This window comes from Phascolarctos cinereus, unplaced genomic scaffold, assembly GCF_003287225.1.
Source record: "Phascolarctos cinereus isolate Bilbo 61053 unplaced genomic scaffold, phaCin_HiC Scaffold_2;HRSCAF=192, whole genome shotgun sequence".
In the NCBI taxonomy this organism is placed as follows: Eukaryota; Metazoa; Chordata; class Mammalia; order Diprotodontia; family Phascolarctidae; genus Phascolarctos; species Phascolarctos cinereus.
In genome coordinates this window covers 354,657,033-354,684,545 of record NW_027555625.1, presented here as the reverse complement: position 1 = coordinate 354,684,545, position 27,513 = coordinate 354,657,033, and the positions used below count along the sequence as shown (strand labels likewise).

The 27,513-nt window shown below is 35.8% G+C and overlaps 1 protein-coding gene across 1 annotated transcript in view; it reads left to right on the top strand.

The window, feature by feature from the left end:
* Window positions 1-27,513, top strand: part of TDRD9 (tudor domain containing 9) — a 240,370-nt gene that overhangs the window by 111,718 nt on the left and 101,139 nt on the right. The window contains 2 exon segments of the mRNA XM_078150388.1: window positions 22,181-22,284; window positions 26,063-26,127. Coding sequence (XP_078006514.1) covers window positions 22,181-22,284; window positions 26,063-26,127 — 169 coding nt within the window.

The following is a 27,513-nucleotide window of genomic DNA, read 5'->3' as shown; positions in this document are numbered from 1 at the left end:
TGTAGATACTATTTATCACATTAAACAAAGATACAATTATTCCTGTGCCTTTTGGAGTTGTTTTTTTTTTAAACAGAAATATTATTTGTCAAAAGTCTTTTCAGCCCATACTTAGATAATCATGTGGTTTTGATTTTTTTTTTAATATTGGTGTAGTCTATTCTATGAATAGTTTTCCTTATATTGAGATAATATTCACAGTGCCTGGCATATGTTAGGTGCTATATAAATGCTTATTTCCTTCCCTTCCTCATTCCTGAGATTGAACCAATCCTACAACAAATAAATCCAGCCTCATCATAATGTTAAGTATTTATAATATATTGTTGTAGATTTTTTGGTTAATATTGTATTCAGATTTTTGCATTGATATTAGTGATGTTTCTTTGTAGGTATCTTTAATTTCTCCCTTTTTTAGAAAATTAGGACCATATTTACATCCTTGGAGAATTTATAAGATACTCTTTCGTATTTTTGGAAATAATTTATGTAATATTGAAGTTAATTTTCTTTGAAAATTTGCTAGGATTCACTTGTAAACCCATCCCATCTTAGGTTTTTTCTTTTAGGAGTTCCTTTGTAGTATGTTGAATTTCTTTTTCTGATACTGATTATTTAAAAAGTCTATTTTTAGTTTTGTTAATCTGTGTATTTTATATTTTTAAAAATATTTTTATTTTTCTCCTAACTTGTCAGTTTCATTGGCATATAATTGGGCAAAGTAGTTTCCAATAGTTTCTTTTATTTCGTATTCAGTTATTTTGGATTTCCTTTTCTCAGTTTTGATGCAAATAATTTTCTTCTCTCTTTTAAAAATCAAACTAACTGTTATCTGTTTTATTCATTTTCTTTAAAAAATGTTTCATTTTATTTATCAATTTTTTTTCTTTATGTTTCATTAATCCCTTCTTTTCCCTAGTTTCTAGTTTGATAATTAGTTAGGGTTTTTGGTTTATTGCTTTTCTAATTTTTGAAATTGCTTGCCTAATTAATTGATCCATTTTTTTCTTCCCCTTTGTTAATGAAAGTTTTTAAAGAGAGACATTTTCCTCAAAGGATTGCTTTACCCACATCCCCACAGTTTTGGGTTTTTTTGTTCTTTGGTTGAAATTATGTATTGTTTGTGTACCACAGTAAAATTTTTTTTCCTTGATCCAACAGTTTTTTTAGATTCAATATTTAGTCTTCAATTGCTATATTTAATTCTTTTGATAGAATAAAATTTTTATTGTCATTGTTAAGGATGTGTTTAATAATTCTGCTGTTCTGTATTTATTTATGAAGATATTATGACCCAAAATATGGCCCCTTTTTGTAAAGTTACTATGAATAACCAAAAAATATGTAATCTTTTTTTGATCCCATTGAGTAATTGCCAAATAGCTAGCATATCTAACTCATCTTTTTTAAAAAATAATTTACTTAATATTCATTTAAAATTTTTTTTGAGTTTAAATTCTTTCCCTCCCTTCAACTTTCCCCCCACCCATTGAGAAGACAAGTAGTATGATACCAGTTATAAATATATCCATATTAGCCATGTTATACTCCCCCCCCAAAAAAAAAGCAAGATAAATAAATTAAGTGGAAAAATTTATGTTTCAGTTGTACTCAGACTCCCATCAGATTTCTTTCTAGAGGTGGATAGCATTTTTTCATCATGAGTATTGTGGAATTTCCTTGGATTATTGTATTGATCAGAGAGTAGCTAAGCCTTTCACAGTTGATCATTGTTATGATATTGCTGTTGTAATATACAGTGGTCTCCTGTTTCTGCTCACTTCACTTTGTATCTGTTTATATAAGTCTTCCCAGTTTTTTCTGAAACCATCCCACTAGTCATTTCTTATAGTACTATAGTATTCCATCACAATTATATACCACAACTTGTTCAGCTGTTTCCCAGTGGACAGGTGTTTCCTCAATTTCCAATTTTTTGCCACCACAAAAAGCTGCTATAGATATTTTTGTACATGTGCATCTTTTTCCTTTTGCTTTGATCGCTTTGAGATACACACCTGGTAGTGGTACTGTTGGGTCAAAGGGTATGTGCAGTTTAGTAGGCATTTGGGGATAGTTCTAAATTGTTCTCCAGAATGGTACGACTAGTTCACAAATCTACCAGCAGTCTAGCATTTGTCATTTTCCTTTTCTGTTATGTTATCCAATATGATAGTATGAGGAGGTACCCTAGAATTATTTTAATTTGCATTTGTCTAATCAGTAATGATGGAGAGCATTTTTTATATGACTATAATAGAATAGCTTTGATTTCTTCTGAAAATTTACCTGAATTTTTTAGAAAAAGTTTCTGAAAGTTTATATATTTTAACCATTTATCAATTGGTGAATGGCTCTTATTTTTATAAATTTGGCTCAGTTCTCTATATATCTGAGAGATGGGGCATTTATTAGGGACACTTGTAAAAGATTCCCCCCAGTTCCTCCATTCCTTCTAATTTTGGCTGCATTAGTTTTGTTTGTGCAAAACCTTTTAAATTTTATGTAATCGAAATTATCCATTATACTTCCTATGATCTTCTCTACCTCTTCTTCAATCATAAACTGTAGATCTGACAAGTAAAGTTTTCCATGCTCTACTAATTTGCTTATGATATTACCTTTTATGTCTAAATCATGCACATATTTTGACTTTATCTTGGTTTATAGTATGAGATGTTGGTCTGTATCTAGTTTTCTGACAATCTGCTTTCCAATTTCCCCAGCAATTTTTGTCAGGTAGTGAGTTCTTGTCCTAAAAGCTTTGCATCTTTGCGTTTATCAAACATTAGATTATGATGGTCATTTACTACTGTGTATTTTAATCTCTTCCCTTGTAATTTCACTTTGCACTCAGAGTCCATCAGTTCTTAGTCTGGAAGTAAATAGCTTTTTTCATAATGAGTCTTTTTAAATTGTTGTGCATCATTATATTGATCAGAGTTGCTAAGTCTTTCATGATTGATTATTGTCATAGTATAGCTGTTACTGGGTACATTGTTCTTCTAGATCTATTCTTTTCACTTTTTTTTTTTTGTGAGACAATTGGAGTTAAGTGACTTGCCCAGGGTCACCGAGCAAGTAAGTGTCAAGTGTCTGAGGCCAGATTTGACCTCAGGTCCTCCTGACTCCAAGGCCAGTACTTTATCCACTGCACCCTTCCTTTTTCATCAGATCATAGAAGTCTTCCTGAAACCACGTTCAACGTTTTTTCTGCACAGTAGTATTCTGCATTTGTTGGGCATCCCCTCAGTTTCCAATTCTTTGCCACCACAAAAAGAAATGATATAAATATTTTTGTACGTATATGTCTATTTGCCTTTTCTTTTATCTCTTTGGGTACAGACCTTGTAGAGGTACTGTTGAGTAAAAGAGTATACACAGTATACGTTTGGGCATAGTGGCAAATCTTTCTCCGAAATGGTTAAATTAGTTCAGAGCTCTCCTAGCAGTGCATTTGTGTCATTGTTTTCAGCACACCTCCAGCACTTATCATTCTCCCTTTCTGTCATGTCAGCTAATTGGATAAGTGTTTGGTAGTACTTTAGAGTTGTTTTAGTTTGTACTTCTCTAATTTGTTAGTGGTTTTTTGATATGGCTGTTGATAGCTTTACTTTCTTCTTCTGAAAACTGCCTATTAATATCCTTTGACCATTTATCAATTGGGGAATGGCTCTTGTTTTTATTAATTTGGCTTAGTTCCCTATATATTTGAGAAATGAGACCTTTATCAGAGAAATTGGAAACAATTTTTTTCCCGCGGTTTCCTGCTTTTCTTTTAATTTTGACTGCATTGGTTTTGTTTGGGCAAAACCTTTTTAATTTCATGTAAAATTATCCATTTTACTTTCTGTGATCTTCTCTCTCTCTTATTTAGTCATGAACTCTTTTGTCCATAGATCTGATAGGTAATTTCTTTCATGCTCCCCTAATCTGCTTGTGATATCACCCTGTATGTTTAAATCATGTAGATTGTAAACCATTTAGAGTTTGTCTTGGGTATACCATATGAGATGTTCATCATTGCTTAGTTTCTACCAGACTACTTTTTCAATTGTCCCAGCAGTTTTTGTCAAATAGTGAATTCTTGCCCCAGTGGTTGGGATCTTTTGTTTTATCAAACACTGTGTTACTGTCCTTGTTTGCTTCTGCATATTGTGTATCTAATCCTTTCCATTGTTCAACTGTTCTGTGTCTTAACCAATACCAAATTGTTTTGATGATTACTACATTTTGGTATAGTTTTAAGTTTGGCATTGCAAGTTCCCCTTCATTGTTTTTTCATTGATTCCTTTGATAGTCTTGACCTTTTGTTCCTCCAGAAGAATTTTATTATTTTTTCTAGTTCTATAAAGTAATTCTTCAGTAGTTTGATGTGATACTGAATAAGTAAATTAATTTAGGTAGTATTGTCATTTTTTATTGCATTGACTCAGCCCACCCAGGAGCAATCATTATTTCTCCAATTGTTTAAGTCTGTCTCTATCTGTGTGACAAATGCTCTCTAATTGTGTTCATATAGATCCTGTTTGTGTCTTTGCAGGTAGACTCCCAAGTGTTTTATGTTGTCTGCAGTTATTTTAAATGGAATTTCTCATTCTAACTCTTCCTAATGGATTTTGATTTGTTTGCATTTATTTTAAATCCTGAAAATTTCCTAAAATTTTTAATTGTATGTCTAGTTTTTTCAGTTGATTCTCTAGGGTTCTCAAAGTATATCATCATGTCACCTGCAAAAAGTAATAGTTTTGTTTCTTTGTGACCTTATATGTGTTCCTTCAATGTATTTTTGTTGTCTTATGCACAATGTTGAGCAATAATGGACATCATTACTTCACCACTGATCTTCTTGGAAAGTCTTGTAGCTTATCCTGTATATACGTAACTTTTGTTCTTTTTTTTTTTTATTGACTGCAGTCTTCTTTCAGATTTCACCTGTTTCTCCTATGGTTTCCACTTTTTTTCTTTTGTGCTTGTTTGTAGCTTCTTAATTTGTTGATTTTCTAGGCTTTACAAAATTGCACATTATTCAACTCTGTTTTGTTAACATGTATCTTCAGAGATGATTTTTTTTCCTGTGGTAGCTGCTTTACCTGTATCCCATAAACTTTGGTTCTTTTTTTTTTTTTAAGGCAGTTGGGGTTAAGTGACTTGCCCCCAGGGTTACACAGCTAGTAATTGTCAAGTGTTTGGTTTGAGGTCAGATTTGAACTCAGGTACTCGTGACTTCAGGGCTGGCGCTCTGTCCACTGCGCCACCTAGCTGCCACTTGCTCTTGGTTTTAGATAGATAATACTTATTTTAAGAAAAGTTCCACCAAAACAGAGAAAGAAAATTATCCAAAATAGAGAAAGAAAATTGTAGACCAGTTTCCCTAATGAATATACGTGTAAAAATTTTAAATAAAATATTAGCAAAGAGATTACAGCAACTTATCTTGAGGATAATACAATATAACCAGGTAGGCTTTATACAGGAATGCGAGGCTGGTTCAATATTAGCAAAACTATCAGCATAATTGACCATATCAACAACAAAACTAACAGAAATCGTGATTATCTCAATAGATGCAGAAAAAACATTTGACAAAATACAACACCCATTTCCATTAAAAACACTAGAGAGCATAAGAATAAATAGAATCTTCCTTAAAATGATAGGTAGCATCTATCTATAACTATCAGCAAGCATTATATGTAATGGGGATAAGTTAGAAGCATTTCCAATAAGATCAGGCTGTCCATTATCACCACTGTTATTCATTATTGTACTAGAAATGTTAGCTTTAGCAATAAGAGAAGAAAAAGGAATTGAAGGAATTAGAATAGGCAAAGAAGAAACATCTATCACTTGTTGCAGATGATATGATGGTATACTCTAGAGAATCAACTGAAAAATTACTTGAAATAATAAACAGATTTAACAAAGTTGCACGATATAAAATAAACCTACATAAATCATCGGCATTTCTGTATATTACCAACAAAGTCCAACAGTAAGAGATAGAAAGAGAAGTTCCATTTAAAGTTACTGTAGACATTATAAAATATTTGAGAATCTACCTGCCAAAGCAAACTCAGGAACTATAAGAACATAGTTACAAAATGCTTTTCACGTAAATAAAGTCAGATCTAAATAATTGTAAAAATATCAGTTGCTCATGGGTAGGCTGAGCTAATATAATAAAAATGACAATTCCACCTAAATTAATTTACTTATTCAGTGCCATACCAATCAGACTAGCAAAAATTATTTCATAGAGCTAGAAAAGATAATAGCAGAATTCATCTGGCAGAACAAAAGGTTCAGAATGTCAAGGGAACTAATGAAAAGAAATGCAAGTGAAGGTGACCTAACCATACTAGATCTCAAATTGTATTATGAAGCAGCAAGCCTCAAAACTACTTGGTACTAGCTGAGAAATAGAGTGGTGGATCAGTGGAATAGGTTAGATATGCAAGACACAACAGTCAATGACTGTAGTAATCTACTATTTGATAAACCCAAAGACCCTAACTTCTGGGATGAGAACTTACTGTTTGAGAAAAACTGCTGGGAATACTGGAAAAGAGTATGGCAGAAACTAGACATAGATCAAAATCTCATACCGTATACCAAAATAAAGTCAAGATAGGTTCATGATTTAGATATAAAGGCTGATACTGTAAGCAAACTGGGAGAGCAAGGAATAGTTTACCTATCAGATTTATGGAGAACTGAAGAATTCATGACCAAACAGGAGATAGAGAACATTATGAAATGCAAAATGGATAATTTTGATTACATTAAATTGAAAAGTTTTTGCACAAACAAAGCCGATGCAACCAAGATTAGGAGGGAAGCAGAAAACTGAGAAAGAATTTTTACAACCAGTGTCTCTGATAAGGGCCTCATTTCTAAGATATATAGAGAACTGAGTTGAATTTATAAGAATACAGGTCATTCTCCAATTCATAAATGGCCAAAGGATAGGAGATAGTTTTCAGAGGAAGAAATTAAAGCTATCTGTAGTCAAATGAAAAAATGTTCTAAATTACTGTTGATTAGAGAAATGCAAATCAAAATGACTCTGAGGTACCACATGATACCCATCTAATTGGCTAACATGAGAAAACAGGAAAATGATAAATGTTGGAGAAGATGTGGGAAAATTGAGACAATAATGCATTGTTGGTGGAGTTGTGGACTGATCCAACCATTTTGCTTTTGACTACCACCTTCCTCAGACCCACCTCCCTTCCATTATCCCCCTCCCTTTTCTTCCCTTTTACTCTTACTACTTCTTCCCTCCCTTCTATCACCCCTCCCTTTTCTTTTCCCTTTCCCCTCCTACTGCCTATAAAGCAAGTTAGATTTCCATACCTAACTGATTATGTTATTCCCTTTTTGAGCCAAATCTGATGAAAGTAAGGTTCAAACAATGCTCATCTCCCTTCCTTCTTTCCCTCTACTGTAATGAGTTTTTGTACTTTTTCCTGTAACATAATTTACACTTGTTTGCCTCCTCCTTTCCTTTCCTCTCAGTACATTCCCTTAGTTAGATCAGATTAATCCACTTACTTAGATCCATTTAACCCACTTGGATTAGATTTTTTTTTTTAATCATTACATCAATCAACTTATACCCACCCCATCTATGTATACTCCTTTAAAGTGGTGTAATAATAATACATTTCTCGAGAGTTACAAGCATCAGCTTCCCTTGTAGGGATGTAAATGGTTTGCCCTTATTAATAACATGTTCTTGTTTTCCTGTCCCATTTACCTTTTTATGTCTCTCTTGAATCTTGTACTTGAAGATTAAATTTTCTGTTGAGCTCTGGTCTTTTTATGAGGAAGGTTTGGAAGTCCCTTATTTCATTGAATTTCCATCTCCTCCCCTGAAAGATTATGCTCATTTTTGCTGGGTAGTTGATCCTTGGTTGTAATACAAGCTTCTTTGCCTTACAGAATATGGTATTCCATGCCCTGTGGTCCCTTAATGTAGAAGCTGCTAAATCTTGTGTTATCCTGATTGTGTTTCCACAGTACTTGAATTGTTTCCTTCTGGCAGCTTATAATATTTTCTCCTTGACCTGGGAACTCTGGAATTTGGCTACAATATTCCTAGGAGTTTTCCTTTGGGGATCTCTTTCAGGAGGAGATCTGTGGATTCTTTCCATTTCCATTTTGCCCTCTGGTTCTAATAGATCAGGGCAGTTTTCCTTGATAATTTCTTGAAAGATGATGTCTAGGCTCTTTTTTTGATCATGGTTTTCAGATAGTCCAATAATTTTTAAAATCTCTCTCCTGGATCTATTTTCCAGGTCAGTTGTTTTTCCAGTGAGATATTTCACATTGTTTTCTAATTTTTCATTCTTTTGGATTTGTTCTACAGTGTCTTGATTTCTCCTACAGTCTCTAGCTTCCAATTGCTCTATTCTAGTTTTTAAGGAAGTATTTTCTTAATAATCTTTTGGACTTCCTTTTCCATTTGGCCAATTTTTCTTTTTAGGTCATTCTTCTCCTCATTGGCTTTTTGGACCTCTTTTGCCATTTGGGTTAGGCTATTTTTTAAGGTGTTATTTTCTTCAGTATTTTTTGGGGTCTCCTTTAGCAGGCTGTTGACTTGTTTTTCATGATTTTCTTGCATCACTCTCAGTTTTTCCTCTCCTTCCCTTACTTGCTTCTCCAAATCCCTTTTGAGCTCTTCCAAGGCCTGGGACTGATTCATATTTTTCTTGGAGGCTTTGGATGTAGGAGTTTTGACTTTGTTGTCTTCTTCTGGTTGTATATTTTGATCTTCTTTTTCACCAAAGTAAGATTCTATGGTCTGACTCTTTTTGCGCTGCTTGCTCATGATCCCAGCCATTTACTTGAGTTTTAAATTCTTTGTTAATGTAAGAGTCTGCTTCCAATGTGGAGAATGTACTGTCCCAAGCTTCAGGGGTTTGTATAGCTGTTTTCAGAGATACTTGTAGGGACCTGTAAATTTTCAGTTCTTCCAAGGTCAGTTCTTCCAAGCAATTGGAAGATAGTGACTTCATGAGAAATCACGACGCAGTAGAACAAATCCAAAAGAATGAAAAATTAGAAAACAATGTGAAATATCTCATTGGAAGAACAACTGATCTGGAAAATAGATCCAGGAGAGAGAATTTAAAAATTATTGGACTATCTGAAAGCCATGATCAAAAAAAGAGCCTAGACATCATCTTTCAAGAAATGATCAAGGAAAACTGCCCTTATCTATTAGAACCAGAGGGCAAAATAGAAATTGAAAGAATAAGGGGCGAGGTGTTTAGTCCTTTCCTGTCCTGTGACCACAAGTATTCCTTTCTGTCCTGTAACTGTGAGGAAGGTTCCTCTTCACAGCCACTCCAAGCCCTACCATGCCAGCGTTCCTCCTCACCCCAGCACTGCCGCCCACAACTGTGACCTAGATCCAAACAGGGGCAAAGCAAGAGATTCCTGCCTCAGCACAGGCAAAGAGATCCCTGCAGTCCCTCTCTGATCAGCCACTGGATTCCCCCTCAGTCTGTGGGCCGGAAGCTCGGGAAGCAGCTGCTCCTCCCAGGGCCACGCTCTTGGGGAATAGATCTGAAACCCCACCTTCCTGTCTCAGCACTGACAGAAACAGACTTTTCCCACTGACCTTCTAAGTTGTCTTTGGCATTTGTGGATTGAGGAGTCCAGAAACCTCCACAGCTGTCTGAGATTCAGTCCTCTGAGGCCTGCTCCAGGTTCTCGGCCTGTGCGCCCACGGCGCGAGACACCTTTCTGATCAATCATCCAGGTTGTCTTGGGCCAGAAATTTGTTTCACTCTGTCTTTTTGTGGATTCTGCTGCTTCAGAATTTGTTTAGAGCCATTTTTATGAGTATTTGGAGGGGTTTGGAGGAGAGCTCAAGCAAGTTACTGCTTTCACTCTGTCATCTTGGCTCAGCCTAAAATAGTTTCTTCCCAATTACTTTTTAATCTATGCTTCAAAGGCTCATTATTGAATATAATTTTATTGCCTTATGATCTCCTTTTCTTCTTTCTGAAGTCAGTTTTTGTGAAAGTGCTACATACAGGTGGGAATAGGTATACTCCTTTTTATTTCCATTTAATATTCTCTAGAGGTTTATCATAGCAAATTTTTCTAAAATTCTATTTATCTCCTCAACTTATTTCTTATTTATTGTATGATTAGATGTATATAGGTCTGAGAGGGGTCAATTGAGGTCGTCCACTAGTATAGTTTTTACTGTCTATTTCCTCCTGTAACTCAATTTAACTTCTCCTAAGAATTTGGGTGCTATGCCATTTGTCGCACATTTGTTCGTTATTTATATCTCCCTATTAATTAGGTCTGTTTTTGCTTTTTTGTTTTGTTAGAGGTCATCATGATTGCTATTTCTACCTTTTTTACTTCAGCCGAAGCATAATAGATTCTGCTCCAGCCTCTTATTTTAATTTTTTGTATATTTCTGTTTCAAGTATATTTTGTAAACAACATATTGGGTTCTGATTTATAATCCATTCTGCTGTCCTCATCCATTTTATGGATGAGGTCATCCCATTCACATTCACAGTGTTGATTGCTGTTTCTCTGCATCCTCTTCTGTTTATTCTTTTCTCTTTCTTTTTTTTTTTTACCCTGTCCTCTCCTTAAAAGTCTGTTTTGCTTTTGAAAGCTTAATCTGTCTTCCCTCTTTTTAAACCCCTTCCACCTTTCTTAGTTCCTTCCCTTCCTACTTCCCTTTTGGGTAAGATGAATTTCTATACCCATCCGTGTGTATATGTATATCATTTCCATCTTGAAGCAGTTCAGATGAGAATGAAATTCAAGCATTGCCCACTTTTCCCCCTGTACCATTATCCCTTTCATTTATAAAAATTGTTTTTTGCACTCCTGTTAGTTAAATAATTCCCCTCATTCATTCTTTCCCTTCCCTCTTGTCCCAATGCATCATTCTTTCTCACCCTCCCATCCTTTTAAAATTTTAATTAATTAATTTTTAGTTTTCAGCATTCACTTTTATAAGATTTTGAGTTCTAAGTTCCCTTCCTTCTCTCCCCTTTCCAAGACAGCATAGAATTTGGTATAGGTTATGCATGTATGATAATATTAAACACATTTCCACATTAGTCTTGTTATAAAAGAAAAATCAGAACAAAAGGGAAAAATCATGGGAAAGAAAAAACAAAGAACAACAAAAGAAAGAAAATAGTTCGCTTCAATCTGCATTCAGAATCCCTAGTTCTTCTCTGGATGTGGATAGCATTTTCCATCATGAGTCTTTTGGAATTATCTTAGATCATTGCGTTGCTGAGTAGAGCTGACAAAGTTGGTCATCACACAATGTTGCTGTTACTGTGTACGGTGTTCTCCTGGTTTTGCTCACTTTGCTCAGCATCAGTTCATGCAAGTCTTTCCAGGTTTTTCTGAAGTCTGCCTGCTCACCATGTCTTATGGAATAATAGTATTCCATTAGATTATACACCAGAACTTGTTAAGCCATTCCCCAGTTGATGAGCATTCCCTCAATTTCTACTTCTTGTCTACCACAAAAAGAGCTGCTGTAACTATTTTTGTACTTGTGGGTCCTTTTCCCTTTTTTATGCTCTCTTTGGAATGCAGACCTGGTAGTGATATTGCTGGATCAAAGGGTATGCACAGTTTTATAGTCCTTTGAATGTCGTTCCAAATTGTTCTCCAGAATGGTTAGATGAGTTCACAACTGCACCCATAATGCATTAGTATTCCAGTTTTCCCACATCTTCTCCAACATTTATCATTGTCCTGTTTTGTCATGTTGGCCAATCTGATAGGTGTGATGTTCACCCTTCAGTTCTTTTGAGATTTTCTCAACATAATTGACTCACACCCACACTCATGCCATCTGTCTAGGTAAAGTGCTTCTGACTGCCCTTATGATGATAATGTTCTTAGGGGTTACATGTATTATTTTCGCACATGGGAGTGTAAGTTTAATTTTTTTAAATCCCTTATGATTCCTCATTCATATTTACCTTTATTTGCATCACTTGAGTCTTCTTTTTCAGTGTTGAAGTTTATTTTCAGCTCTGGGCTTTTCATCAGAAATGCTTGAAAATCTTTTATTTCATTAAATAGCCCTTTTTTCTTTTGTGGGATTTTATTCAGTCTTGCTTGGTATGTAATTCTTGGTTTTAATCCTAGATATTTTGCCTTTTAGAAAATCCTTTCCTTTAATATGGTGGCTGCTAAATCTTGTGTGATCTTGAGTGTAGCTCTATGGTATTTGAATGATTTCTTTCTGGCTGTTCTTTTTGACCTGGGAGCTATAGAATTTGGCTGTGATATTTCTGAGAGTTTTCATTTTGGAATCTCTTTCAAAAGGTGATCAGTAGATTCTGATTTCTATTTCTTTCCATTTCTATTTTTCCTTTATAACTTCTTCAAATATGGAGTCTAGACTTTTTTCATTGATCGTGGCTTTCTCCTTTGGTTTTCTCAATCAATTGTTTTTCTGATGAGATATTTTACATTTTCTTATTTTGTCATTCTAACTTTGTTTTATTGTTTTTTGATGTCTCATGGAGTTATTAACCTCTATTTACCCAATTCTAATTTTTAGCAAAGTAGCAAACTGAAACATACCTTCAGCAAATATGAAGAACAAGGTTAAAGGATATCATCAAAGAATTGTATGACAGAAAGAGAAAATAGGTTGGTCACTTGGGGAGAGTGAGAGTTGTCAGGTAGATACCAGAGTGTTCCAGCTGTACCTTTGTGATGTCTGGAGAAAGTGAGGAAGGGCCTCTAGCAAATTTGGTAGGACCTCCCCTCCCCCACCGTGAATAATTTTGGGAGGTATTATAGACGAGAAAGAAAGAGAACAGGCAAACTTGTGTAAGTTGCCATTAGCACCATTGGAGGAAACCTGCAAATTGATGAATATATATATATATATATTCATAGATATACATGAGTATTTGAGTGCTGAGAATGTATTATTTCCATGGGGTAAGACACCAGAAATGTGAAAAATTTAGAGAAGTGTGATTAGACTTTTGTGATCTGATACAGAATGAAATAAGAGCCAGAAAGATATTATTCACAATAACCACTACAGTATCTAAGGAAAGCACAATAAAATGATGCTACTGTGTAATTAGAATGACCTGCCTTCCCTCCAGGGAGGTGTTAGAAAAATGTGCCTTCATCTTTGCAGATTTAGAGGTACTATGGGAATGCAGTATTGCATAGAATTTCAAATTTAATCCATATGTCCACTGGCTTTGCTAAGCTGTCCTCGCTTATCCCCTTTAAAATCTTTTGTTATAGTGAAAGATTGCTGGCAGTCAGGTGAAGGGGGTGGGGTGGGATATGTTTGGAAAAGAAGGCTCTGAAAAAGCAGAAAAAAAAATAAGAGTGGAGAGTCCAGTAAAATTGGGGGAAAAGTATTTACTGTTCTTAGCAGTGATAATCCACTTTTCCAAAACTAAAAAATATTTATGGCTGACTGGATACATATTTAAACACTATAGTTCTTGGAAATTTTTATACTAAGGAAAGGAATTGCAAAGTATTAAGGTTACTTTGAGTGATGAGACTTAGAAGATTTTAGACCTAATTTGTTTTTAGTGCATAACGTAGATGAAGAGCAGAAGTGCTTTAATGAAACAGCTTGATGGAAAAGTCACATTGCTAAACATGTTTTCCTTTAAAATTGACGTTCCTTTCAATTAGAAATTTTCATAATCCAAGCTTTTTCTATTTTCTGTATTTGGAACAGAATACAACTTGTATATACTTGAGGCAGAATATAGACATTTATTACTTTAATAGAAACTATTTTCCTCCTACTCACTTTCTCTTTAAAAGCTACAATGTCTAGGTAGGGAAAGCAGGCCCAAAAATGGTATAGTCTTCACTTTTGGTGTAATGTTGCAGAAAATAATACACAAATTACAAAACTTAAAAATAATAATCCATTGTTTTATAGATTATTTGCTTCATAGAATTGTATTTATTCCTTTGCCTTTTGAGCACTTTTAAAAATACTTCTTCCAAACATGTTACTCACTGAAATAGCAATCTGAATGTGGTGCTTTAAGAACTGAAGGGCTTTTAACAGTGTCATGATTTTTGTATCTCAAGAAATTTCCTTCTGTTATTCATGGTCTTAAGGTAATTTTAATTTTATTTTTTAATCTTCCTTTCCCTTTTTTTTTTTTTAGTAATAGAAGAGCTACATAAGTATAATACAGTTGAGAAATCCACTCCAGACTGTGCTGTTGACTCTGGAGTTTCTCTTCCTTGCCAAAGAAACTATCAAAGAAACTTTCTCTTCCTGCCAGACTTCTCACAGTAGAAGTACCCAGACAGAAATCTGACCTTCCCTTTCAGGGATAATGATTGAACTCACTTCATGACAAGTGAGCTGAGTTCCATCTGGAAAAAAAAATGCTTAATTCGCTCCATTAGGTGTGTAGATTTTATTCTGTGACATGAAATCTAATAAGACAACTGGAGAACCTTGTAGACAAGGTGCCAGACTCAGAATCAGAAACCACTGTTCCCATCCCTCCTTGGAGTCTTTCTAGCTGTGTTACCCTGGACAGGCTGCTTAACAGTTCTCAGCTTTAGGTAACTCATTTGTGAAGTCAGGATTATAGCACTTAGCATTGGTCATTGTGAGGATCAAATGAGATCCCATGTGTAAAATCCTATGGACTATGTAAAAAGTCCACTATTGTTAATAAAACTCCTTTTTTTAAAATTTCCACAATATTTCCAACTTTTTTGGCAGCTTACTATGTTCTTTTTCTGAAGCATGACAAGTCTTGCTGGGATTGAAATATATGATGGATGTATGTGTCAACATTTTGTCTCACTTCTTAGTCCCTGTTGAGCATTGTACTATTGGAATGTATATATGTATGTGAAAATATATTTCAGATGTGAAGATTTACCTGAGGATTGATGAATTTATAGTCCTTATATATATTTCATATGTATTCCTGTCCATATCTTGTATCATTTGCATTAGTATTATCACCTATAGGGCAGAAATCTCTCATGGGGTCTGTAACAGTATAAGGAATACAATGCATTTGAAAGCATTTCATTTAGGGTGTTGGATGGGTGATTTATTTTAACTAGTTTTATAAGTTAGAAAAGTGTTGATTTTTCCCCTTAAAAATACAGTTGCAATATGCAAAAGAATTTGTTCATTTTGAGTCTTAAATCTTTTTTTGCGCAAAACAGTTTAACAAAAGTCTAATAATATCCATTTCACAGGTCGTTAAAATTTCTGATCTCTTTTAATTATTATGTGAAGTGCTTTCTGTTGTCTTAGACACTCTGCTAACTTTTTCCTGCCAAGTGTAGTTCCTTCACCAAGTTCTGTTGGTTCAGTCTGACCAGAGTCTTTCTTAGACATGCTGTCTTTTCTTCTAATGTAATCACTACAGTGGTGCAGACCCTTATCGCATCATAGCTGTGGTAGTGCAGTAGTCTCGTGCTTGGCCTTCCTGCCTCAACTCTCAGGCTGTTCCATTCTGTCCTCCACTAAACTGCCAAAATACCTTTTTTTTTTAATTCCAAAATTTATCATAAAATACTCAATTCAGTATGACACAGTGGAAAAGTGTGCTGGGTTTGGAGTAAGAGTATATGGATTCAAATTCTAACCCTGCCACTTATTCCCTAAGTGATTTGTTTTCTTGGTTTTTTTTGTCATTTTTAAAATTAATTTATTTTGCTTTATCAACAATCACTTCCATAGGCTTTTGAGTTTCAATTTTTTCTCCCCTTCCTCCCCTCCCCTCCCAAGACAGCGTGCAGTCTGATGTAGGCTGTACATATACATTCCTATTAAGCATATTTTCACATTGGTGATGTTGTAAGGAGGAATCAGAACCAGTAGGAAGAACCACCAGAAGAGGAAACCCAACTGCCTTTCTAAAAGCTGGATTTTGAACAGGTCACGCCTCTCTTCAGTAAACTCCTTTGGTTCCCCATTACCTCTGAGATCCAATATAAAACCCTCTCACGATCTAACCTGCCTTTCTAGTCTTTTGACACTTCCCTGCCTCCAGAGGTGAAAGAGAGGCTGGTGACTTTGCCCAGCCCTCCCTCACTTGCATCCAGTTCACTTGCATGTCATGGCATCACCTCCTGATGTCGTGGTCCTCTCTGAGAGCCAAGAACAAACAGCAGCCTTCCATGTGCTTCGTGATTCAGTGACACCAGTGGCCTCCTTGCTGTTCCTTGGAGTTGACACTCTTTATCTTGTCAAGTCAGCAAACATTTTTTATGTGCTTAGGATGTTCTAGGTACCATATACGGTAAGCGCTGTGAATACAGATAGAACTTGAGAAAAACAGTCCCTGCCCTCAAAGAAGCTGATCAAGGAAGGACAGCTAGGTGGCTCAGTGGACAAAATGCTGGGCCTGGGGTCAAGAAGACTCATTTTCCTGAGGATAAATCTGCCCTCAGACACTAACTTAGCTGTGTGACCCTGACCCTGACTCTGGGCAAGTCACTTAACCTTGTTGGCCTCAGTCTCCTCTTCTGTAAAATGAGCTGGAGAAGAAAATGACCATTCCAGTAGCTTTGGCCTAGAAAATAAAGTTGGACCCCCCTGAAAGGACTAACCAACAAAGAAGCGTCCAAGAAGCTTACCTGTCAATGGGGGAATTTATCCCATAAAAAAGGAAGCTCAAAAGGATGCAGTGATGGAAGGGGATTAAGAGTATGGGGGAAGCAACCACATGGGGCATGCGAAGAAAGTCTACAGCCTGGAGGGGAATGAAGTACAATACAATGCAATGCAATGCAGTGGAGCGGAATCTCCCAACTGCTTGCCTTATCACTGCCTGAACTGGAGTTCTGCAGCCCTGGAAACCACTGTTCTCCACCCCCATCCCCATTTCCCACCTCCAGTCTCTGCTTCTTGGTTTTGTTAGATCTCATCTTTTGCAAGAGGTGCCTTCTGTCCCCTGCTTCTCCATGCTAGTACCTTCACTCTCAGATTACCACCAATTTGTCCTGTGTATTATGTTGTATGTACGTAAATTATTTGCATAATTTCCCCACCCCCATTAGAATGGGAACCTCTCCAGGGCAGGGACTGTTTTTGCCTCTCTTTGTGTTCCCCGTGTTTAGCATATTTCCTGGCATATAATGAGCTCTAAATAAATGCTTGTTGTTGGACTTGTTAAGTGCTAATTAATACATATATTTAATGCTAGAATATAAATGAATTGGGGTTGTGTAGGTAGGAAGAGTTGTAAGTAACTACCTCTCTAAGGTTGTTTCGTAGTCCTTAAAATGGGACAGTAATACTTGTATTTTAAGGGGTTATTCTCAAGATTAAATAATATATGTAGAGGACATAAAGTGTTATATAATTATAAACTCTTATTTAGTGTCCAAAACAAAAAATAAGGAATATTTTATTAGGGAATAGTTACCAGTTATTTGGAAAATTTTGCCATACTTATGTGCCATACAATAATCAATGATGGGAAATGGTTATTTGAAAACAAAGTTAATTATTTTAAAATTAAAATAAATTTTTTAATTTAAGCAGTATTAATTAAACCCAGTAGGTGAAAAAAAAACCCTTGGAAGAAATATGCATTTCAGCTAAAGGAGATTCTCATAATATCCATATCCAAAAATGTGAGTCTCAGTCAGCATATTTAGTTTACCACCTTTCTTTTAGGAGGTAGGCTTTAATGCTTCGTTGATCCTCTGGGGTTAAGCTTGGTTATTTGCATTGATTACAGTTCCTAAGTCTTTCAACATTGTTGGTCTTTGCAGTGATGTTATTATAGAAATTGTTTTTCTTTGTATCTGTCATATAAGTCTTTACAGATTTCTCTGAAACCATCTGCTTCATCCTTTTTTGTAATAACATAGTATTACAAGTATTATTGTTGCATACTATTACCTTCACATATTATAATTTGTTCAACCATTCCCCAGTTGATTGCCATCCCCCAATTGATTGCCATCCCCTTTATTCCCAGTACTTTTATACCATGAACAGAGGTGTTATAAATATTTTTTTAGGTAGAGGATCTTTCCTTCTTTCTTTGATTGCTTTGGAGGTATGGTCATATTGTAGAATCAAAAGATATGGACATTTTAACTTTTGATTACAGTTCCAGATTGCTTTCCAAAATTGCTAGACCAGTTCACAGCTTTAATAACACTTAAATCATGTCAATAAACATTTATTAAGTGCTTATTATTTATTTTCCAGACACTCTCCTAAACATTGGGAATACAAATACAAGCCCGGTGCCACCCCATCGCCTCCCCAATCCCTGCCAAAACAAAAACCCAAAATACCCCAAACAGTCCCTGCTCTCCTTCTAATGAAGCTTACCTTCTAATGTGGTAAGATAACATATAAGAATAAGATAAAAAGGGGGATGTAGGAAGTTAGCACACTGAGGCATGGTTGAGAAAATGAGCTTGATAGCAATGTTCTGTTGCTAGATGCAGTCAACCTATTTATGATGCCCCTTTTCTCTTGTCTTTCCTCAGTGTCTAAACACAGGTTTGTACTCATTTTCTTCAAAATCAGTATTATCCGCCAACCCTGAAGTCAGGAGGACCTGAGTTCAAATCCAGCCTCAGACCAAACACTTGATACTTACTAGCTGGGTGACCCTGGGCAAATCACTTAATCCCAGTTGCCTTTTAAAAAAATTACTATTATTTCTTTGTAAAAGTTAGAGTGTGTTATGTTTTATTTCCCCCCCAATTACTGGTAAAAAGATTTTTAACATTTATTTTTTAATTTTTGAGTTCTAGTTTTTTTTTCCTCCTTCCCTTCTTCCTCATTGAGAAGGCAGATAGTTTGACACAGGTATTATACATGTGCAGTCATTCAAAACATATTTCCATATTAGTTATATTGCAAAAGAAAACAGACAAAAAAACAAACAAGAAAAATAACATAAAAAAGTGTATTTCACTCTGCATTCTGAATCAATCCGTTCTTTCTCTGGGGATAGATAGCATTTTTCATCATAAATCTGTCAGAATTGTCTTGATCATTGTATTGCTGGGAATAGCTAAGTCGTTCCTGGTTGATAGTCATATGATGCCATTACTATGTATGATATTCTTCTGGTTCTGCACATTTCACTTTGCATCAGTTCATGTAAGTCTTTCCAGGTTTTTCTGAGAGCATCCTGTTCTTCATTTCTTATAGCACAATAGTATTCCATCACAATAATATACTACAGCTTGTTCAACCATTCCCCTTTTCATAGGTATACCCTCAGTTTCTAGTCCTTTGTACCACAAAAAGAGCTGCTATAAATAATTTTGTGCATATAGGTCCTTTTGCTTTTTGTTTTTTATCTCTTTCAGATACAGACCTAATAGTGGTATTGCTGGATCAAAGGATCATGGTTTTATAGTCCTTTGGGCATAGTTTTTCAAATCGCTCTTCAGAAGAGCTGAATCAGTTCACAACTCCACCAACAGTGCACTAGTGTCTCAATTTTCCCACATCCCCTCCCATATTTTGTCATTTTCCTTTTCTTTTATATTAGTCAATCTAATAGGTATGGGGTGATAACTCAGAGTTGTTTTAATTTACATTTCACTAATCAGTAGTGACTTAGAGAATTTTTTTCATATGATTATAGGTAGCTTTGATTATTTCATCTGAAAACTGCCTGTTCATATCCTTTGATCATTTATCAATTGAGGAATGGCTCTTATTTTAATACACTTTACTCAATTCTTTATATATTTGAGAAATGAGGCCTTTATCAGAGAAACTTGTAAAAATGTTACAAGTATCATTTTTTCCCTGTAGGAATGTAAACAATTTAACCTTATTGAATCCCTTATGATTTCTCTTTTCTGTTTACCTTTTTATGCTTTCCTTAGGGTCTTGTATTTGAAAGTCAGATTTTTCTATTCAGCTCTTGCCTTTTCATCAGGAATGCTTGAAAGTCCTCTATTTCATTGACTATCCATTTGTTTCCCCTGAAGGATTATACTCAGTTTTGTTGGGTAGATGATCCTTGATTGTAATCTTAGCTCTTTTGCCCTCTGGAAAATTATATTTTAAGCCCTCTGATCTTTTATTGTAGAAATTGCTAAATCTTGTGTTATCCTGACTATGGCTCCCTGATATTTGAATTGTTTCATTTTGGTGCTTGCATTATTTTCTCCTTGACCTTGGGGCTCTGGAATTTAGCTGTAATATTCCTGGGAGTTTTCATTTTTGGTATCTCTTTCAGGAGGTGATCAGTGGATTCTTTCAGTTTCAGTTTTGCCCTCTGCTTTTAGAATATCAGAGCAGTTTTCCTTGATAATTTCTTGAAAGATGATATCTAGGCTCTTTTTTTGATCATGGCATTTAGGTAGTCCAGTAATTCTTAAATTATCTTTCCTGGATCTATTTTCCAGGTCAGTTGTTTTTCCAGTGAGATATTTCACATTTTCTTTTATTTTTCCAGTCTTTTGATTTTGTTTTATTGTTTCTCGATGTCTCATGGAGTCATTAGCTTCCAGTTTCCCAATTCTAATTTTTAAGGAATTATTTCCATCATTGAACTTTTGTACCTCCTTTTCTATTTGACCAATTCTACTTTTATCCCATTTGGTTTATACATGTTAAGTATTGAAATCAATTCATTATCTATATATATTCCCTTTTCAGGAAATGTAGTTTCTCTTTTTTTCTTTTTTAATTAAAAATCCATTTTTGGTGTTGCTTTCTCAGAGATCCCAGTTGATACCTCCATAATTGATATTCTTCAGGTTTAGCAGAGGCACAAATAGATTTTTATCCAATCCCTTATTTTATGTCTTTTGTGAACGTTTGTGTTCCTTATAAACATCATATGGGTGGATTTTTCTTTCTAAAACGATTCTTTTAACATCTTCCATTTTATGTTAGTTCATCCCAGTTCATATTCATTGTTATGATAATTGATTTTTCATTTCCCTGTGGTTATTTATGTAGTCTTTGTAGAAAATTGCTTTTTTCTTCTACTTGTAATTTTATTGAGTTGTCTTTTTTTGGAGGGGGGACCTCTTTAGATCTATTATAAATTATTTAAACTAGTTGATGTTTTATTTACTCCTTTTTAATTCCTGAATTGAGGCTTTGTGCCAGGGTCAGCATCTATCCCCTGCTCTTTACTGTCATGTGGGGTGGTCATCCCAGACTGTTCTTGCTTCTGGGTCCCTCGGGTTCCTCTGCTGACCTCCACCTCTGAGAGTTGGACTCTGAGTTTCAGAGCACTGAATCTTCAGGAACCCTCTGGTGTCTCAGGACAATTTACCAGGGACTTCAGATCCCCTGGGCTTCAAGTGTCTAGGTCTCATTGCTCCAGTATTGCTGACTGGTCTGGTCATTGCTTGCTTTTGTTCCCAGGTACTTCCATTGTCCTACTCTGGCGCTTTCTTACTTCTTTGAAATAGTTTGACCTCCCTGAGACTTTGTTGCAGATAATATATTTGCTGCCTCTGGAAGTGCAGCCATGCATGTGCTCCTGGATTTTTTCTGGTTGAGCTAGGAAGTTATGCTGAGCGCTAGGGGCTCCCTGTCTTATTGCTGTATAGTTCTAGGGAAGAAGTAAGTGATTAGATTCTCCTTGCATATCTTGATTCTTATGCAGTCTGGTGTAAATTTCAAAATTTTGTTGGATTTTTATGATTATTGTGTATGCAGCTATACATTTGTAATGAATTTAATTTGGAAAATGCATGGTCTGCCTTCCATTCAGAGAGCCATTTGGCCAGACAGTTAATTATTTTTGTTCCTTTAGTGAGAACTATGGGTAGCTGATATTGTCAATAGTAAACATTATATTTGGTGCTATAAAGGGAGAGTTATTATATACATGTGACCCTTGTTCCCTGGAAATTGTCAGGCTTAGACAAATGATATCAACTTAGCATTTAAGGAATAAAATAAAGAAATAAGTGATTACCTTTTTCCATTTAAGTTGTGAATCCATTTGAAAGACCTTTTAACAGGACCGCTGATTATGTCACTTTGGGAGTGTATCATTTAAGATGAGTTGGGATTTTGAGAGAAATTTTTGATCATTTTCACTATATGACTGTATCCTGTTGGATACATAACCTAGAATGAGGATTTAAAATAGTTTCTCTGTTTAACTAAAAATGATTGTAGCATGTATTTTCTCTGGAAATAATTTCTTTGTATTTTTTAAAGCTTCCTCAACAGCTCATAGATGAACCAATGATAACAAAAGAAATGTATGAAATTGCCGTTTCCTTGATTCAGTTGTTTGACGAATTGGATATGAAAGAGAATGGGTAAGAAAAGGGGGAGAATGACTTAAGAAAAACATTTTTTGCTTTAAATCATCATTTTTATAGTCTGTTATGATATTAATGTGTACTATGATTTATATCTTTCCTTTTTAACCTTCTAACATTTCTTAGAAATGTTTCATTGAGACGTTGATTTAAATAGTGACTTGATGAAAATTTCTTACTTCAAAAGGAAGTTGTGACTGCTAGTTGTAAAAGCTGAGACAGCCTAAAGAGAGTATTGAATCTGCTTTTCAAAGATAGAGAAGTCACAAGTCTATGTTAGACTTAAATGAAACTTAAGAATTAACATTGATTAAAGAAATCATTGAAAGCTGATGATCTTTGTTTTCTGGTTTGTCTTTTCTAATAAGTTTTTTCAACATTACTGGTAGTCCTCTCTTTTTGAATACATCACACTTAAAAGTTAAATTGCTTGGAATTTAGAATTCATTTTCCCCACAGAAATAGTGTTGGAAAATGGTTGTTAGTTTTAGAAGCAACCTGTGTGGGAAAACGTTATTCAGGTTCCAGCTTGGGAGTTGGAGAATCAGCAGTATAAGGCATGAAGTTTGCTGACTCCAGTATGATACCATTATAGTAAACTTAGAAAGAATTCAGTAATAGTTTTAAATGAATTTTATTTATTAACCATAATCAGATTGTACATGGTTGAAAAGTAGTAATACTTCTGTTTGGGATGCTTTTTTTTTTTTGGCTAGGCAGTGGGGTTAAGTGACTTGCCCAGGGTCATACAGCTAGTAAGTGTTATGTGTCTGAGGCCGGATTTGAACTCAGGTCCTTCTGAATTCAGGGCTGGTGCTCTATCCACTGCGCCACCTAGCTGCCCCTTGGGATGCTTTTATTCCATCTATTGAAAGCCTATTTTCTTATTTTACTAAATCATGCTATATATTTTATTAGTTCTTACAGTTCAAAACCAAAACTGATTGGTACTCATAGATGTTTGTGGGCTCTTAATCCACACATTGGAAACCACTGCCAAAGGACATATGGGCTATGTGACCTGCTTTTGCCCCTGGCTGAAGACCATTGTGACTACCTCTTTCTGATGGCACCTCCCTGTCCCTCACTTTTTTGCTCTGGAGGTGCCTATCCCTGTCCCATTTTGTTTGGGGAGGAGGGTGTGTATGAGGAGATCAGTGTGCTATTCTAGGTTTGGTGGGCTGAGCTGCTGCTTCAATTTGAGGAGTGGTTGTTGTTCTGCTCTCTATCCCTTCTTGCCATGCCTGCCCTTACTTGCTTCTTTGGGTATCTCCAGTCAGGCCATGTGGTCGTCCCTTAAGTGCACTAATTAAAAGGGTCTGTTGCTTTCAGTATTGCATGGCTTATGTAATTTTTATGTGAGGTTCCTTTAAGTCCCAGAACAGCCTGGTAGTAGATTTAGGAGTAGTGTTGCAGAGAGATAGATGGAAGGATAGGACCTTTTATAAAAGGGGAAACTCTGGATGTTATATAATGGAAATAAAATGGTCATGCGTGTGATGGTCGAGTTTTAAGGTATGACCATCCTTATTTGTGGATGAGAGTTTCGGACTTTAGTGGACTGTGAGGTCAGGGTGCTTTAGGGAGTATCAGTTTGTTTATTGAAAGTCTCTATATATGAGAACAGGGTTTGAGATGGAGAGAAATGCCAGGCAATAAACCCATTGTGAAAGGATGAGGAAATGACTAGAGAGGAGGGGACACTTAAGATTTGGACAAGGTAACAGAGATGGATGAAGTATTTCTCAAGGGGAAGAGAGGCTGCTGAGGGATGGCCTGGAAGGGTTAGAGAGGAGCAAGGGGTATGCTTTTACCTACCTCTTGGCCTGGTGTACCTGGATGTGTTTGTGAGAGAAGGTACACATAGTGTTGGGGATACTGGTCAGGGATGCAGTGTGTTCTGAGAGGAACTTGGTTTTTTTAGGTGCAAGAAGGTGGAAAGAATATGTGGGGAAGAGATCTAGGACAGTGATTGGTTTACAATACAATAGGGGTTCCAGTGGGCACAATGGAAAGACAGGTCAATGTAGGATAGAGACTTGAGGGAAGTGTAGGACTCAGGTTGGTGGGGATTCAAGAATGGGAAATGGTAGCCAGGAGTTTTTCCCTAGCTAAATGAAGAATAGGAATTAAGAAAGAAGTAACTTAAAGTTCGTTGGCCATAGGTTAGGAACATTCTCTTCATTTACTTCTGACCCCATTAAAAATGATGAGAGATTACCATGAGTTTGTTTTTTCTCAAGCATGAGGGAAGAAGAGAGATGAGTTTGGTCATTTGCATGAGTGAAATATCTAGTAATTGGGTCCCAATGCATGTAATTAAAGATATCTCATATATGAGGTATACATACCTCATAAAGTTAACTCAGGATTTTCCATTCCCTGGCTCTGGTGCATCTCATTCCCAAGCAGCACATGCCTTTACAGACTTCTGATTCTCTGTTTTCTCAGGTGTTTTAAAAAAAGCCCATCGCCTAGCACTTACTTGGCACTTAGTAGGTGCTTAATAAACACTTGTTAATTGATTAATTGACTCTTCCAGAGGCTCTGGACATCTAACTGGTTTTGAGTCTCCATTAGCACCAGCTTTGATATGCTTTAAGCTTCCAGAGGTTTAGAAACTCTGGTGTTTCTGAGTGCCACATCATAAACTCTCTTGTACCAGGTTCTCTAACCCCTGAGTCATTAATTCATCAAACTTCTATTATGTACCTTTGTATTTGTGGCTTAGTACAAAGTCAGAAACATATGGTCCCTCCCTTCGTTCTGCTGAGGGCTGTAATACATGTAGAGATTAATAAATATAAAATAATTTGAGGTGGGAGAGGATATGCACCAAAGAGAGAATCAGAGAACATTTCATGGGTGAGATGGTACCTAAGATGAGCTGGAGATTATGAGGGAGAATCTATCACTGGCATTAGGGACAGCCTGTGGGAAGACATAGGGAAAAGAGGGAATGCTGAGTTCAGGGAACTCTGTAGTCTGGTAGAGATGGAGTGTAAAGGACTCATATTAAATAAGGCTGGGAAGGCTCTTTGGAGCCCAACTATGGAGGTCTTAGAATGCTAGCTTGAAATATTTTTACTTCCTCTTAAAAGAAATAACTCTTTCCATTTTGTTTCATTTGGTTGAGTTCTTGATGCAAGTTATTCTAGCTTGCTGAGTTGGTGCTATACTTTATAAAACTTTAAAAAGAAGTTTTCTGGGCTTTTTGTTTTTTGGTAGTTTTCCTTGACTCGTGTGTGCTAATGTCTGCTTCTCTGATTTCTTTTCATTGTTCTCTTGACATTTATTTCTCTGACTCCTTAGAGTCCTCATCATTGTCATGATGGAAATGACAATGATGATAATGATAAGGTCTGCATTTAGATAGCACTTTAAAGTTTGCAAAGTGCTTTACAAATATTATCCCATTTTCTCCTGACCACAATCCTGGGAGGTAGGTGCTACTAATATCCCCATTTTATAGATGAGGAAACTGAGGCAGAGAAGTTAACTGAATTGCCAGAGTCAAATAGCTATTAAGTGTCTGAGGTCAGATATAAACTCAGGTCTTCCTGACTCCAGGTACAGCTTTGTTTACAGAACTATCTTATAATTCTAACTCTGTAATTGATTTTATTGCTTGACTTCAGACAATAAAATCAATTAATTGGTCATTGAAAGTATCTATTGAGCAAAATTATCTCTGAATTTACTTCCAGCTGTAACATTGATACAGTGAATAAAATGGATAGGTAATTTTTTTTCATATAACTTTTTTTACTTTTAGGGACAAGACCTTGTCAAGTACCAGCTTTGTGTCAGAACGCAGTAGTGTATTGGTTTTTTTGCCAGGTGGGTATTCATTTTGTACTTTACTTTGGGTAGAGGAGAAAGTATTTGATTAGCCTTTTTTAACGAAGTAATATTTTTTTCTTGTGACTTTTTTCTTGCCAATGAGAACATGAACAGAAGTACAGTTTTTAGTATGACTCATTCTTTAACTTGTATTTTAACAAGTAGTCAAACTTTTTAAAGGAGGCGATGGATCTTGAAGGACTGTCCTCAAGTATCAGTAATTTAAAAATCTAAATTAACAGTAAATTAATAAAAATTCATTTGTTATATTTAGGGTTTTACTGGTATGGTTATAAATAATACATAATTAGGCAGCTTTGAATAAATTTTAGATGTAATAGATTGATGCCAAACAGTCCTGGAACACACACTAATCCCAAGAGGATGTTAGAGTAATCATTAAATTCCTCTTATGTTGTCTTTCTTTTCAAAGATTTGCAAAATTGTTCTTTGGTTTTATAATATAAGAGTTATTAAAAAAAACATTTTATCCTGAAGGAGAAAGAATGCATTTGGTCAATTAGTAAGCATTTCTTTAAGCACTTAGTCCATGCTAAGCTCAGTGCTAAGAGCTGAGAATACAAAAAAGTAAAAAGAAAGTCCCCGTCTTCAAGTAGCTCATGTTCTGACAAGGGAGACAGCATGTAAATGACTAGATAGATGCACCCTATATAGAGTAGATGGAAGATACTCTGAAAAGGGAAGACATTAGCAGCATCTGGGGCAGGCCTTTGGAAGGTGGAGTTTGAGCTGTCTTGACGGAAACCGTGGAAACCAAAAGGCAGAGATGAAGGGGCAAAACATACTAGCCTGAGAGACAGCCAATACTAAAGCATAGAGCAGGAAAGTGGTACATTGTGTTGATCTCATAGCAGTTAATGAGACCACAAATTTAGATAGTAGGAAGAAAGGAGAGAAGAGAGCCCAGGGCAGAGCCTTGGGAGCCACCTACGTTGACAGTTGGCATGATACAGATGAAAAACAAGTGAAAGAGCCTGAGGAGTCATCTGTGTGGTTATAGGAGATCCAACAGTGTCTCAAAAACTTAAGAGAAAGAATCCAGGAGCAGAAGGTGACAACAGTGTCAGAGACTGCAGAGAGGTCAAAGAGAATGAAGATGGAGAAAACACCATTAGATTTGGCAGTTAAGAAATCATTGGTGACCTTTGAGGGAGGGCAGTTTCAGTTAATGTTAACTGTTGGAAGCCAGATGACAGACTCTAGAAGAGAGTGAGAGAAGATGAAGTGGAGCCACCACTTATAGATGACCTTATTAAGTTTAGCCAGAAAGGGGAGGTAGGATTTAGAAAAATACGAGGTGGGAATAGAAGGATCAAGTGAGGGTTTTTTAACCATAGGAAAGTGATTGTAGCCATCAGGGAA